This window comes from Cryptotermes secundus, unplaced genomic scaffold (assembly GCF_002891405.2).
Source record: "Cryptotermes secundus unplaced genomic scaffold, Csec_1.0 scaffold856, whole genome shotgun sequence".
Lineage (NCBI taxonomy): Eukaryota > Metazoa > Arthropoda > Insecta > Blattodea > Kalotermitidae > Cryptotermes > Cryptotermes secundus.
In genome coordinates, this window is record NW_019724757.1 from 1,395,607 (window position 1) to 1,411,375 (window position 15,769).

The window sequence follows — 15,769 nt, forward strand, 5'->3', positions numbered from 1 at the left end:
AGTAATCCTATACATTGTGATATAGAATCTCAGCCAGGTCATCTGCAATTAGAGCTTTGTGAACTTCAATGTGACCCATCCTTAAACACATCTCAGGTTACTGGAATTGACTTTTGGAAACTGCTTTCACCAGAACGTTACCCACTGTTACGAAATTGGGCTCTCAAACTTTGCTCTGTTTTTGCAAGTACTTACATATGCGAGACAGCGTTTTCATCGCTGAAGCATGTAAAGTCTAAGAACAGGAACAGACTTTCAGATGTCGTGTTATCACATATTCTTCGAGTGGCAACCTCACAATTAGAAGTGGATTTTATATCATTGGTTTCCAGTTTTATGAAACCACAGTGCTCTCATTAAAACAGTGTGTATATGAGGATTTAGGTATAATCATTAGACAATAAAAACTATGATTGAAAGCCTTTTGTGCTCATCCCTGCTGAAAGGGGAATTTGTACTGTTTTATGGTAAGTAATTGCAAATTTCAGGGCATTTTATTTTTCTTTCTTAAATTATAATTGCATTTTTCCCCGGCATATATAAAACTAAACATAAGGCATGATCTGGCCAGTGTTTCTTTAAGAAAAATGCTCTGGGGTAGAAGTGATAGAAGGCAATAAAATCGATTGGTGAAATTTTCAATATCGGCTTAATATTATTGGTGCAACGTAAAATTTAAATACATAGGTTTAAATGCACTTGTTTTTACACGGGTTGTGACTGATTCCGTTTGGGGGGCAATACTCCCCGACAACTCTTCTGAAAGAAACACTGTATCTGGCCCCTGATGGTGTTCTATAAACTAAATTTGGCCCTCGAGATGTATTAGGTTGGCCAAAGCTGATTTACATGGTTAGATAAAGGTAGGCGACTTGCATATACAAGAAAACTGTTCTTTAGAAATACATCAAAATAAATTATTCTTAACACTAAGCTTTGGTAAGCCACACTCAGGGGAATTGGTAACGAAAGTTCGCTTGGAATGTCAGCTTGACTAGCCTTTAAGTGTTTTATAATCTGGGCAGGTGTTATAATATGGGGTTGAATTATCCCCTTTTGAGAATTGATAATTGCATCTATTAAAATTTCATACTCTCTTCTAAACTCATTGATTGCCCTCTCTAATAGCATGGAGTGACCATTTACCGTGAGCAACATGGAGGTAGCTGTGAACATTCTCTTTACTTCGCAGTCATGTTCATTTATGTGATCGGCCAATTTTTTAATCCCTTAGCTAAAATTCTTTCATTTTCGGATACATCCATCAAGGTGGAATTCATGGACCTTAAGGTAGACCTAACAACTGTCATCTGTTCCTTAGAAAGCTTTGAAAAATCAATCTGTTCTTCTTCTAATTTAGAAATGTTATCAGTATAATAAGAGGCATCTTCACTATCCATTGTACCGAACAGTATGTTGCTGATTCCTCCTATAAAATTGAAAACTCCACGCCTTGCACGTGAATAATTACTTTTCTCTTCATTCCTAGTTAATTGCCTAACTAACATTTTCAAGTCTTCTACTTCTTTAATTTTTATTTCAATAAACTGAATGGATTTCCGGCAGTCAGTAAAGTTAACTCAGAATGTATATTCATGTTTTTTGCAAAAATCAATGGACATTTGGGCGTACTTTTTAACAGTATCTAAATTCTTGTCGGCTTCGTCAAGGTTGACGTAAGTGATAATTTTCCATTCTGTATTGTACAGCTGTGCTTCTCCTAATCGCTCGTAGTAAAGTCCCGGCGATTCGTTGTATCTTACTAGGGTCGCGTCGAGGGCGAGCACTTGCTTCAGATATATCAGTGTTAAGCAGACGGTCCAGAGTCTGTGGGTGGCGGTCATTGTCCTGTATCAGTCAAAAAAATGGTTTCAGTCTGTTTGCGTGGACCTTGAGTGTTCTGTTTCTTGGTAATTTTAACGTAATATTTACGTCCTCTACTTCCGTAACTTCGTACGGTCCTATTCAAGGGGGAGACAACTTTAATGATCTGCCTCTTCTGACCTTTTCATCATGTAGCAAGACCTTGTCTCCAACTGTAAATAACGGGACATTGACGTTCTTATCATGATACTCCTTGCTGCGTTCCTTCTTTGCTATCAAATTATTTTTGGCTAAGTCATAACTGGACTGTAATCGAGATTGTAATTCTTTGACGTAATTATCATATATGTATAGAACTTCGGGAGGTTCCTTTTGCAGTATGCCTGGTACGTTAGGTTTTCTTCCAAACATGAGTTCGTGGGGCGTGAATCCTGTAGCAGTATGTGGTGTAGTGTTAAATACATATGAGATCCACTGATCCCAATTCGTTTGATCTTCTAAAATGAAACAACGGAGATATTCCACTAATACTCTATGTGTGCGTTCCAGGGCTCCATTAGACTGGGGATGATACGCTGTGGTTTTTATTTTCTTAACTTTCAATAGTTTGCAAATATTAGCAGAAAGTTCGCTAAGAAAATTAGATCCTTGCTCCGTAAGGATTGTCTGCGGTATTCCAAATTTCAACACAATTTCTTCCACGAAGGCTTTGGCAACAGTTTCAGCGTCTTGCTGTTGGATAGGAATGGCTATCGTGTACTTTGATAGTTCGTCTTGAAATATCAACAAATATTTATTTCCTTCTAATGTTAGAGTTAAGGGACCAACAATATTCAAGGAACATTTTTCCCAAACCACATCCGGAGTTGTTGTGATCTGCAATGGAATTTTTGTCTTGTTTTGCGTAATTTTGTTCCTTTGGCAAATTTCACACCGTCTAATATAATCTTCTAACTCTTGTTTCATTCCTGGCCATGAAGTAAAAAGTTTTATTCTATCGTATGTCCTATTCATTCCTAGGTGTCCTCCAGTAGGCTTCTCATGCATTTCCTGAAATATTTTTTGTTTCTCGTCTTGAGTTATCTCTATCCTTTGTTCCTTGTCATCAGGGGAAATTTCAGCTACTTGAATCCTGCTCAGTGCGTCAGCATTTGTGTTCTTAGAACCCTTCTTGTATACGACCTGGTAATCATACTCCTCGAGCTTCAACCTCCATCTTAAGAGTCTCGAACTCGGGTCCTTCACACTGAATATTCATATAAGAGGGCGGTGGTCAGTCACTATTGTGAATTTTCTGCCGTATAAATATGGCCTAAAATATTTGCATGCCCATACAATTGCTAATAATTCCTTCTCTATCGTGGGATAGTTACGTTCAGCAACGATTAGGGTTCGACTGGCATAAGCAACGGGGAGATCTCTGCCTATAGGGCCTTGACTCAACACGGATCCGATGGCTTCGTTACTAGCATCAGTAGTTAAAACAAATGGTGGTTTAAAGTCTGGGTATTGGAGTATTGGCTCCGTCGATAATGATTCCTTCAAAGCGTTGAAAGCTGTTTCAGTTTTCTCGTTCCAAATGTATGGCATGTTCTTTTTCAGAAGCCCTGTCAAGGGTTTGGCAATTTTACTAAAATTTGGTATGAATCTTCTATAGTATCCTGCTAAGCCCAAAAATCCTTTAAGTTTTTGAGTGGTTGTTGGAGTCGGAAAGTTTTTGACTACTTCTACCTTCCTCTCATCTGGCTTTACTCCTTTACTCGCGATGATGTGTCCTAGATATGATATCTTCCTCTCATCTGGCTTTACTCCTTCACTCGTGATGATGTGTCCTAGATATGATACCTTCCTCTCATCTGGCTTTACTCCTTCACTCGTGATAATGTGTCCTAAATATGATACCTATGATACCTTCCTCTCATCTGGCTTTACTCCTTCACTCGTGATGATGTGTCCTAGATATCAGACAAAATCATATGCATAATGTTTAAAGTAATATATATGTTTGTTAAGAGGTGCATATATTACAATACGATTGAGAAACTGACGTGAAACGGAGTTTCGCGGATACTCTATACTCTAGACCGAGCAATGGGAAATAAATAATATTAATAACAATAATAATAACCCACGTCTGTTGTTCTCTACTTGACGACATTGTCAGTATCTGCACTTTATTGGGTCTAATGGTAGGTTGTCTCTTGAATGATACTTTGGGAAGGATTTAGTGAAAAGTTGTCATGGTTCTACTCCCCAATTTGACTGGAGTGACTGAAGAAAATCAGAAATAAATTTCCCTCGGAATTGAATGTCTGGGCTCTGTTAGCATTGTTTACCTCCATCAGTGATGTACTCCACCTCTCCCGCCCCACTTTAAACACTGAAACTTCAGGGCCTGTGCCCATCAGATTAAAAGAAGCTGTTCGTACTCCCATAGTCGGTTCCTCTTCTCTTCGTTGCTGTCTGTTGCTGTTTCGTCAGATAGGCTCGATATCACTAACCCATAGCTTCGAAGCTGATGGCCGATTGGAACAATGTCGAGACTGCGTGTCGTAGTTTGTAACCGACCACTGCCTACTCTCAAACAAACAAAACAAACTCCGTGGCCTGCAGTCCGCAAGCGGACTATACTGACCGAGCGACTGCCGCTTGTCGGCGAAGTTAGTGCCAATTTTAGGGCATAGAGGATGTTGCGTGGTCAGAGCAACGAATCCCCACGGCCGATAATTTCGGTTTTCTAGACCGGAGCTCCTCAGTTATCCCCAGGAGGCTGAGTGGACCCCGTTCCAGACCCACTACTTCTCAGAAGATCTGGTAGCACCGGGAATGGAACCCGCACCTCTGGATCTGTATCCAGGAACTCTGACCACTAGAACACAGAGGCGGTCATTTACTCAGGTTATGCTGAATTTAAATTAGTAGTGCAATTGATTTGATCAAAGCATTGCTAGGCAATAGCTCGGTGAACACTTTCCAACACACACCCCACGCAACAATAGAGGAAGCTGTATTTTCTATGTTGTCTACGTCACGCAACAATAGAGGAAGTTGTTTTCTATGTGGTCCGTGCCGAGGGGATATTGGAGAATAGGGGAATGGGAAGTCAGTTCAGTCAAGAGAATGGAAATACAGCGGCACACAGCAGTTCAGTTGTCGGTAGGAGAGGGCCACGGAAGTTCGCAGAAGAAAAATGAGAGGTCGGCCTGTCAAGACTTAGCGTGTGATTAGAAAATTTGGTCACAGTGAGACTGTTTTAATTCCGATACCAGAAAACGACTAGTAAAGACTGAGAATAATAGTGCGTGTTGTGGAGCAATTTTGAGACTAGAAGTCAAAATGTATTGCTTAAATGTTCCAAGACTTGCGACAAAGGTTTTACAGCAATTACATTAGTACGTATGTCAACACCTGGACAGGCAATCTAGGATAAGAATGCTGGTGATCAGCATTTATGCGTAATCGCATAAGTAAGAAGCTCCACCAACTGGGCCACTGGAGTATTATAATATTATCAAATACTCAGCGATGAAGTACCATGGGCCCACCCACAACCGTAAGGGTAGCCAATGGAAACCTTCCACCCCGAAATTTAGGACGAAAGGAGGAGTTAACCTCCCTCTTTCGTCAACCGCAGAGTCAGCAAGTTAAAGATATAAATTACTGAATTCAGGAGACTTAGGGATCGGATCTCAAACATAATATTCAGTTGTCAGCCGGAGGCTCTATTCAGTATGGGCCTTACGAGTGGTGGAAGTGGCCTGCGTCTTTTATTCCAAGTAAGTCACGTTTATCATATAAGCCATGTTGTTAAATATTATTGTTGATAAAAGTGTTGTGGAAAATATTGAAAGCAAACTCCAGTGTGCCCGGCGAGCCCTTAGGGGAGAATAATTATGTAACAAGTAATTGCCTAGGAAGATAGTCCGGCAGTATGGCTGTGTTATAGTGTATGTGTTAGGATTACTGGTAGTGTGTAGACTACGCACATTTGCGTTATAGTTACGACTAATGATTTTTGTGATAAATATAGTATGTGGGCTTTCAATATGTCTACTAGGGGTAAATTATTTTAAGGGTGAAACTTTACGATAGGATAGTGTACGAAGTAGTAGTATGAAATGAGTAGCAGGAAATGGAGACAGGAAAAAGGTTCATGTCAAACGATGAATAATGGCATATCCTCATTAGTCGAAACAGAGAGAGAGAGAGAGGCTCAAGGCCTACACCCCCGAAAGGGAGAACATGAGGAGGCATGAGGTAAAGACACTATGTAGTCCCGACTGTAGGTCGGCCTTGTTAATATTGTAAATACTGTAAATAAGAGTGTAAATAGACAGGGTAGTTAGAGTAGGATGTACCGCGATTGTGATTCACACCTCCATAATCACCTTTCCACGACCGATCCCGAGGATCCTACCAAAACGAAAGGCAGCAGCAGCCGAATGCAACTACACGGTTAAGGGGAGGTACTAGGAATTGACAGGGATAGGCACCTGCCACGCAGGCAGCGCTTAGAAACCCTTATATCAACGCCCCCTTAAGACGTAATAAGTGGTAACAGTGGAGGCTACCTCCACCCACTCCCGTCACTAAGACATAGTTGGCGACAGCCGAGAGATATCCCATCCAACCCTGTCGTAGAGGATAATATGTTGTAACGTGTTTCGTTACAGAAGACGCCGTAGAGATCGTTAATTAGTTTATTGAACAGTCTACAAGTAACGGCTACAATTACTTATCAAACAGTTGCGGGGTTTCACACTTTATAACCCTAATCGCATTAATCTGTTACCACTGTTGCGGGGTTTAACGATTTATAACCCTATGCGCAAATCAGCTCAGTCTGTCTTCAGTAGTCTACACGTTTACAGTAGGGGAGCTATGTATCACTGTATCACACACTCCCAATTACACAATCACACACACGTCCGGTTCTTCTTTCCGCGACGGCTGCTATACTCCAACTATAGTCGGCTGACTGGAGAACTGTTGATAACATACTCGCTCCTAGGCTTGCTCGGAACTATCTTCGGCGATGGCCACGTTACAACTCGGCGACTGCCCACATTACAACACGACTCGGCGACTGTTGTGCAGTTCCCTTATATAGCCACAGTGGTGCCTGTTGCGTGCCACGTCACAGGAGTTGTTGACTGCTGCCTAGCAACCGCGATATCCTTGGTGACGTCACCGCTGTTTACTCGCGTTGCATAGCTACCAGGATGCTGGGACTCGGCTAACTTCGGCTCCGCTCGGCGCGTCAGCTCCGGGGCAGGGGTCCAGCTAGCGCGACACGTCACAATATAGTGTGACAGTCGATAGGTAGAGGCGGGTCAGACCTGACACGCCCACTCTACGCCAATAATAATAGGTGACAGTGATGAAAGGGCCAGCCAACAGAGAACGCTCGACCACCGCGCTACCCGGCCCTTAGATTTTCATCACCCCAGTTAAGATATAAGATGGTGACAGCTTTATGTGACGAAGGAAGTCCTGAACCAGGAGAATCCTAGCTGAGGGTAAGCTAGGATTATTGTGTTAACTCCTTACAGCGTAAGCTGTGGCGGCAAGGAGGGGTACCTCCACGCCCCCCGTCACGACGGCGTAACAGTGCGTGTGTGACGGTGAACTGCAAATTGTGTGAATCAGCGACAGCCACGTATTAATTGTAATTAAGAGAACTTGTAACCGAAGTGCCAATAAATCCAATCATCCTGTCTAGAACCCGTTATTTTCGTCACGCGCAGACGAAGAGCTGTCGACTTATCATAGGAAATTCTTTGCTATAGATTCGTTGTGGTGTAAGTAAGTTGTTGATGTCTCTTACAGGCGTACTTTAAGGGTTCGAGGGAAGTACCCGGCATAGCAGACCCCAAGCTGAAGAACTCGTACATGAACAAAAGTTTTGTGACCCTGAAAGTCATGATTACATACGCCACTGAGGCAGTACGTCAGTTGGATGTGGACCACCGCAGATGTCGTTTCTGGGACGAGTCCAACTTAGAAGTCAGTCCATTGTACACGGTGAACCTCTGTTACGGTCAGTGTCGAGCTAAGCTGGCCATCGAGCTCTGCGGCTGCGCTCCTTTCTTCTACGTGGGGGTCCAGCAGGGTAAGGTGAACACGTCACGAATAAACGTACTCAGACGTACACAATTTTTGGAAATGCAGAAGAGGATTTTCTTCTTGAAAATGTTAGAAGCAAGAAGTACAATAAAAAGCCTCGACTTCACTTCGTTATCATAAACAAGGCTCCGATATAACCGTGACGTATGATACGAAAATAACACCTCCAGGATTTACATTGATTTGGTATCTATTTCAGTTTACTTTTCTTTCTTAATGAAAACAATTAATTAGAATAACAACATGCCTGTCCCCCCCCACCCTCTAATTTCGACTCTATCAATTTTCGTGGGGGCACGCCGTAGCGTAGTTGGTTGAGGCACAATGCTACAAGCCGGAAGGTCGCAGGATCGAATCTCAATGATGTGGATTTTTTCTGTTTACCCAATCCTTCCGGCCGCACTATGGCCCTTGGGTCGACTCAGCCTCTTCAACATCTCAAAACCTTATCGACCTCCAAGGTCTGTCACAGGGATACCTTTACTTTTTACTTGCCTTTAAATTTTCGTGAAATTTGATATCATAACCCATGAAGAGGGTGCAACACTAGCATCAATTTACGTAACGTCACTATATTTTTGGTGACAGATGTTTTCGAAAATATTGATCACTGATTACGGCGTCTTTCTTGTATAGCTTGAAATACCAACATGACGGCCGTGCAAAATAGTCAATTTATGTATGTACAGAGGGAGCCGAAAGTCAGATATCCTAAAACAATCTCTCGTATTAACGGGAGTGTTCAGGTTTCAGCCTGCTAGAATAGTGTCGCAGAGTTGTGATTTCTGCATTGATCACAAAGGAAATTTTAATGCAACTGTTAATGGCCGTGTAGACATAAACATGTCAAAATGGGACAAATAAAGTGAATAAATTAAGAGTTTTAAAAATTAAAAATTTCAATTTCAAAACTCCTAGTGTAAGTTACACGAAAGACAAAAACAAACACGTGTGCAGATAAGAAGACTAGTCTGGCTGCAGGTCTGCAAAGAAACTGAAATTCTGTTGACCAAAGAGTCACATTTACGTCGGCTTGCGTAGGTAGAAAACGGGTTATCCCGCATCTGAAGATCCTATTAAATGTCTAGCTAATTACATGAAATAGCCGATCACAGTGGCCGATCGGTCTAAGGCATAAATTGTCTTCGCCCGCTACAACCCTGGGGTTTTGGTTTCGAATATCACTTGAGGCACGGATGCCTGTTCGAGTTTATTCTGTTTGTGTTGTCCTGTTTGTATGCAGCGGTCTTGCGACGGGCTGATCACCCGTCCAAGGAGTCTTGCCAACTGTGTGTAGGAATAAGAAATTGATAAGCGGCCAAGGCCGAACAAAGGGCTGTACAGCCATAGATAGATAGACGGAAAAAATGAAATACTGAATCAATTTCTATGCCGTGAATTGTCTGTGAAGCGGTAGAAATTGACAGGCTGAGAAAAAAAAATAAGACTGGGCTATTTACGTTGCTGTTTGTAGCTGTTTCTTCTAATGTTTCGTATTCAGAACTCCATGTTTAGTTGAAACGTTTCTAAGCAGTTTAACTTGAAAGTGAAAGCAGGAGAGGGTAAGTAGAATGGGGCAATAAACCATCGATTTCCTTGGGCCCCTTTGACGCCATTTGGGATCGTCCCAGGTTATGAAGTAGGATACAATAAATAATTCAGCGACACTGTTGTAATAGAATCCAACTGGTACATAATTAACGAATACAGATGGGCGAGAATGTAAGATAACAGAGGCCTTGCCTTTACAAATATGATCATGGTTAATTTCCAGTATTATAGTTAGTACGTGTATGCGTGGTCTGACAATAAGTTCGCGAACTCATCGCAGTAAAAGTGTTACATACCTCATTGCTGAATATAGCTGTGGTCGCCTTCAAAGTACTCCTCTTGGGAAGTTACGCACCGATGCCAGCGCCTTGTGAACACTTCAAAACAATTTTGGAATTGCTTTTGCGGAATGGCAGGACTCATACTCAAGACAGACAGGCCTTCTTCAGATATCATTTTATGTGAAATGTAAGACACATGAGGCTTATGCATGAAATATTTCATTAAACTCCACACCATCGGTACTGCTTTGAATGTGACGATATCTAACAACACAGTGAGTGTTAACACAAATTTACTTTGTCAGAAATCGCCTCATTATATTCAATTGTGTTCTAATTCTTTTCCAGCGCGCTACAACATATGCGATGTACAAGGAATGCTTTGCCTAGCAGAACATGTCGGTATGTGTATTCTGACTAAACAGTATTAATTCTTATCACCACTGATATCACCACACACAATATCATATTTTCTCCACTACTACCACCTCTGTCTCCCCAATAATCCTCATATTTCTGTCACTATTAATAACTACAACAATAATAATTGCCAACGTCATCGATATTTTCTCTGTTATAAGCGCCATTTCTTTCATAATCACAACCACATCTTCACAATCTTAACCTAACTTTTTTTTATTATTACCAGCTGATCTGCTTCATTATCGCCTCTTCGTTTCTTTACTACCACAACATTTCCGCCACTATCACACCATATTTCCTTTATTTTATCACCACCACACTTCCTTCACTCTCCCCGCTGCATTATGTCCACTATCAGCAACATATTCTCACCACTATCACCATTACACTTCCTTCACTCTCCCCGCTACATTATCTCCACTATCAGCAACATATTCTCACCACTATCACCATTACACTTCCTTCACTCTCCCCGCTACATTCTCCACTATCAGCAACATATTCTCACCACTATCACCATTACACTTCCTTCACTCTCCCCGCTACATTCTCCACTATCAGCAACATATTCTCACCACTATCACCATTACACTTCCTTCACTCTCCCCGCTACATTCTCCATTATCAGCAACATATTCTCACCACTATCACCATTACACTTCCTTCACTCTCCCCGCTACATTCTCCATTATCAGCAACATATTCTCACCACTATCCCCATTACACTTCCTTCACCGCTACATTCTCCACTATCAGCAACATATTCTCACCACTATCACCATTACACTTCCTTCACTCTCCCCGCTACATTCTCCATTATCAGCAACATATTCTCACCACTATCCCCATTACACTTCCTTCACCGCTACATTCTCCACTATCAGCAACATATTCTCACCACTATCACCATTACACTTCCTTCACTCTCCCCGCTACATTCTCCACTATCAGCAACATATTCTCACCACTATCACCATTACACTTCCTTCACTCTCCCCGCTACATTCTCCATTATCAGCAACATATTCTCACCACTATCACCATTACACTTCCTTCACTCTCCCCGCTACATTCTCCACTATCAGCAACATATTCTCACCACTATCACCATTACACTTCCTTCACTCTCCCCGCTACATTCTCCATTATCAGCAACATATTCTCACCACTATCCCCATTACACTTCCTTCACCGCTACATTCTCCACTATCAGCAACATATTCTCACCACTATCACCATTACACTTCCTTCACTCTCCCCGCTACATTCTCCACTATCAGCAACATATTCTCACCACTATCACCATTACACTTCCTTCACTCTCCCCGCTACATTCTCCATTATCAGCAACATATTCTCACCACTATCCCCATTACACTTCCTTCACCGCTACATTCTCCACTATCAGCAACATATTCTCACCACTATCACCATTACACTTCCTTCACTCTCCCCGCTACATTCTCCACTATCAGCAACATATTCTCACCACTATCACCATTACACTTCCTTCACTCTCCCCGCTACATTCTCTCCACTATCAGCAACATATTCTCACCACTATCACCATTACACTTCCTTCACTAACGCTATCCTTTTTAGCACTACATATCCATAAACATCACCACATTTGGATAGACATTCTGACGATGGTGTATACTGTACTCCTTTTGGCTTATTTTGGACCATCCATCGTCTGGTATGTAAAAGACAAAAGGACAAAAAACCACGACGTTTCGGAGACTGGATCTGTCTCCGTCTTCAGGTGGCTAGGGAAGGATAAACTTACTCAGTTGGGCCCCTTGCATACCAGACGATGGGAGAAGTCCAAAATAAGCCAAAAGAAGTATCACCACATTTCATCCACCACCACCAAATCTACCGAGGCTATTTCAGTTCCACGGTAACAGAAATTTCCTACAATTCCTCTTTTTTTCCGAATCATTCAAAAACCCAAGCGTGAAGGACACTGCATCATTTCATCTCATCGGCACAAATTTCTTGAAGTATAGTAAACCACAACTGGCGAATGTGAAATGTTTTAAATATTTGGGTACCTTGTTAACAGATGATGGAAGGTGTACGTGTGAAATTAAATCCAGGATTGCCATGGCAAAAGCTGCATTTAGCAAGAAGACGAATCTTTTTACCAGCAAATTGGACTTAAATTTGAGGAAGAAACTAGTGAAATGCTACATTTGGAGCATAGCTCTGTAAGGGGCTGAAACAAGGACACTTAGGGCAGTAGATCAGAAACATCTGGAAAGTTTCGAAATGTGGTGTTGGAGAAGGATGGAGAAGATCAGTTGGACCGATTATGTGAGAAATGAAGAAGTGTTAATTAGAGTCAGTGAGCAGAGGAATATGCTACACGAAATAAGAAAACGCAAGGCTAATTGGATTGGTCATGTTTTATGCATAAACTGCCTTCTAAAAGAAGTTATTGATGGAAAGATAGAGGGGTGGATAGAAGTGACAAGAAGACGAGGAAGAAGACGTAAGAAGATGCTGGATGACCTTGGAGACAGAAGAGGATACTGTCATTTGAAGGAGAAAGCTCTAGATCGTATGAAGTGGAGGAATTGTTTTGGAAGAGACTGTGGACCTGTCGTCTGACAGATCACTGATGATGATGATGATGATGATAGTAAACCCTCGATAATCCGGATTAACTGAAGGAATCCATCCGGATTAACCTATGCTCCTGATTAATAAGGTAAAAGAGAGCAATAAAAGACAAAAAATTAGAAAACAAATAAATTAAAAAAAATAACAATATAGACAGTGATGATGAAAATAAAAAATATCACTGAAGGAATTTCTTGCAGAAGCTGAAATCCAAGATCTCCTTCATCCAGCTCAATCCAGTTTCGGATATTTTCTTGTGTGATTTCAGTCCCTGCAGCTGCCCTCAGAATAGTCTGAAAGTGCTCTTGCTCCTAAATCCCATGTTTCTTTCAAAGTTCAAAGTTCAAAGTTCAACTGTGAACAGAATTTTTCATATTTCGATCCGGATTAACTGTAACCGGATTAGCGAGGATTTACTGTAGTTGCAGAGAAATCCGCCACCAACGGCACCGGTTACTTTCCTGAAAAGCACGGTGCTGAGCAACGCCGAGGTTGGCAAAACAAAGGCTTGTGGGCTACTCAAGAGTAAAGAACCGTAGAGTATCTCATTATTTTGAATCAGTATTTACGTAGTTTCTACACCCTTTATAGAAAGTCCTGCTAGTCCAGAAAGTGCGCAAGGAACTGCTTCTGCTTCGCACCTTCAGATTTAGTGTCAAATCATTTGTAATCTGTGATTATGACATGGATTTTAGCCCTTCTTCATCTGAGTATGTTCATTCACAATATTGTATTTAAACATCCTGTTTCGTTAATATATCGTTTATTTCATATAATATAACTTTAATTGTTTCTTGCATCCTGTTGTGTATTAAAACAATATTAGGGTTAATTTCACCGACCACACAACACGTTTTTATTATTGTCACACTGACGTTTCGACCTCAAGAGGTCATCCTCGGGTGTACGAACACAGTTGCACAATCACACGCAATCACAATCGTCTTCCACTTATTTCGATCCTGTATCCTGTTCAGGCCTACGCTCAATAATATATGTAAAGTTCTTCTTATAAAATACAAGTTAGAATACTATTCAAATGTTAAAATTTAAAAATTAAAAATTTTAAAAATTATTTTTTTTTTGTGAGTCGAACTTCAATTTCGATCACTGGTTCTACTTTCACATTCACTTGTTTTCTCTGTGTATAGTTCACTTTAGCTAGTTATATTATTACCGCGTCCTCTGATGTTGGATCTGTTACGTTCATTGTCATGATGGCTACTGATGTGTCTTGCTTGTTCGGTTGGTTCCTGTAGGGTATTAGTGGGGGGGGGTGTTGCAGGTAGGGGTGGGATTCTGAGAAGATAAGTAGGTGGTTTTGGGATATATTATATTACTTGCGTTTGATTTGTTTTTATTAGGATATCATAAATTGGGTTGTAACTATCAGGTAAAGCTTCGTTCATTTGTAGATTTTGCTTAGTTAATTCATATATGTGGAAACTTTCTAGTGTGTTCAACATCTTTCCTTTCCTTTCTATGTGGAGTATTTCCATTGCTTTGTCTATGGTATGATAATTATGCTTTGTGTCCAGTATATGTTGTGCGAATTTTGATCTCTGCCCATTCGTTTTTATTTCCCTGATGTGTTCTTTGTATCTTGTTCGGAAGTTACGTCCTGTTTGGCCGACGTATTTTAGGTCACAATCTTTACACGTCATCTGGTATACACCACAAAGGTTGTATTTATCCGTCGTTTCATGTTTTGTTCTTAGAAGCTTTTTTATTGTATTATTTGACTTGAAAGCTATTTTTATGTTGGTATTACGAAATAGCTTAGTGATTCTTCTAATGCTGGGGCCGAAGTATGTAAATTTGGTCCATTTTTTCTTCTGTGGTGTGTTGTTGTTAGGTGGTTTCGTATTGTGATCTCTCGCATATCGTGAGTATTCATTATTTAGAAGTATACGAGTTATAATACCTTCTTCCTTTATTTTTCCTTCGTTGGTGTGCTTATATGTATCTATTCGATTGCGAAGGTAGTTCATAGCTGCCATTTTTATGTCCGTATGGATGACATGAAGTATTATGCAGTATGAGGTCGGTAGATGTAGGTTTCCTGTATATTTCAAATTTTAGTTCGTTGTTATTTGTTATGATTATTAGGTCCAAATAATTTAGTTTATTTTGAGATTTTTGTTCCATTTTGAACTTAAGTTTGTGGTGCATTGTATTAAACTCATTCAAGGTGTTCAAGATGTTTGTTTTTTGTGTATTGTAGATTATTAATATATCATCTACATATCTATAATAATCAATAATATGATGCTTCTTTAGAATGTCAGCAATTAGCATGTGTTCCAGATATTGTAAGAACACTTCAGACAGGATGGCTGAGGTTGGTGCTCCCATTGCTAATCCTTCGTTCTGTGTGTAATATCATTCATGGATGTTTACATAATTTTGTTCAAGTATAATGTCGAGTAAGTTTTTGAATTGTTTCATTTTGGTCCGTTACACTATCAATCACAAAGTTAATAGAAAGTCCGTCGAGCGTAACAATTTGTAGGTCACTCTTTTTTTATTATTTCTGCCTTACATGTTTCGGTTTGACACAACCATCATCAGAGGCACTTGCTATAATTATGGAAACACTGTCGCTGTTTTTGATGTTCACAATTATGTTTGTCGTGTGGACGCTGCTACGATATGTTGACGTGTAAAAGCACAAAACATGCTAAGATAGTTGAGTACACTCTCAAGTTCTCACTTTTCATCCGAACCTATTTTTAAGTTAAAACGCTAAAATGTTAAAATATTTGATATAGTACACAGCACACAGCACACAGGAACATATCAAATCATAAGCCATACAACCTCAAGCTGACGTCTCCCATCTTCGGGATGAATTAACAAGGAGGAGTTCAGCTTTTTATATCAAATATTTTAACATTTTAGCGTTTTAACTTAAAAATAGGTTCGGATGAAAAGTG

General features: G+C 40.6%; 1 protein-coding gene across 1 annotated transcript in view; it reads left to right on the forward strand.

Annotated features, from left to right (window-relative positions):
• LOC117282204 (pickpocket protein 11-like) overlaps positions 1-15,065 on the forward strand; it is a 27,655-nt gene extending 12,590 nt beyond the window's left edge. Inside the window, exons 3-6 of the mRNA XM_033750868.1 lie at positions 7,654-7,936; positions 10,131-10,184; positions 12,274-12,291; positions 15,058-15,065. Coding sequence (XP_033606759.1) covers positions 7,654-7,936; positions 10,131-10,184; positions 12,274-12,291; positions 15,058-15,065 — 363 coding nt within the window. The remainder of the gene's footprint in view (positions 1-7,653; positions 7,937-10,130; positions 10,185-12,273; positions 12,292-15,057) is intronic.
• The last annotated feature ends 704 nt before the right edge of the window (positions 15,066-15,769 follow it).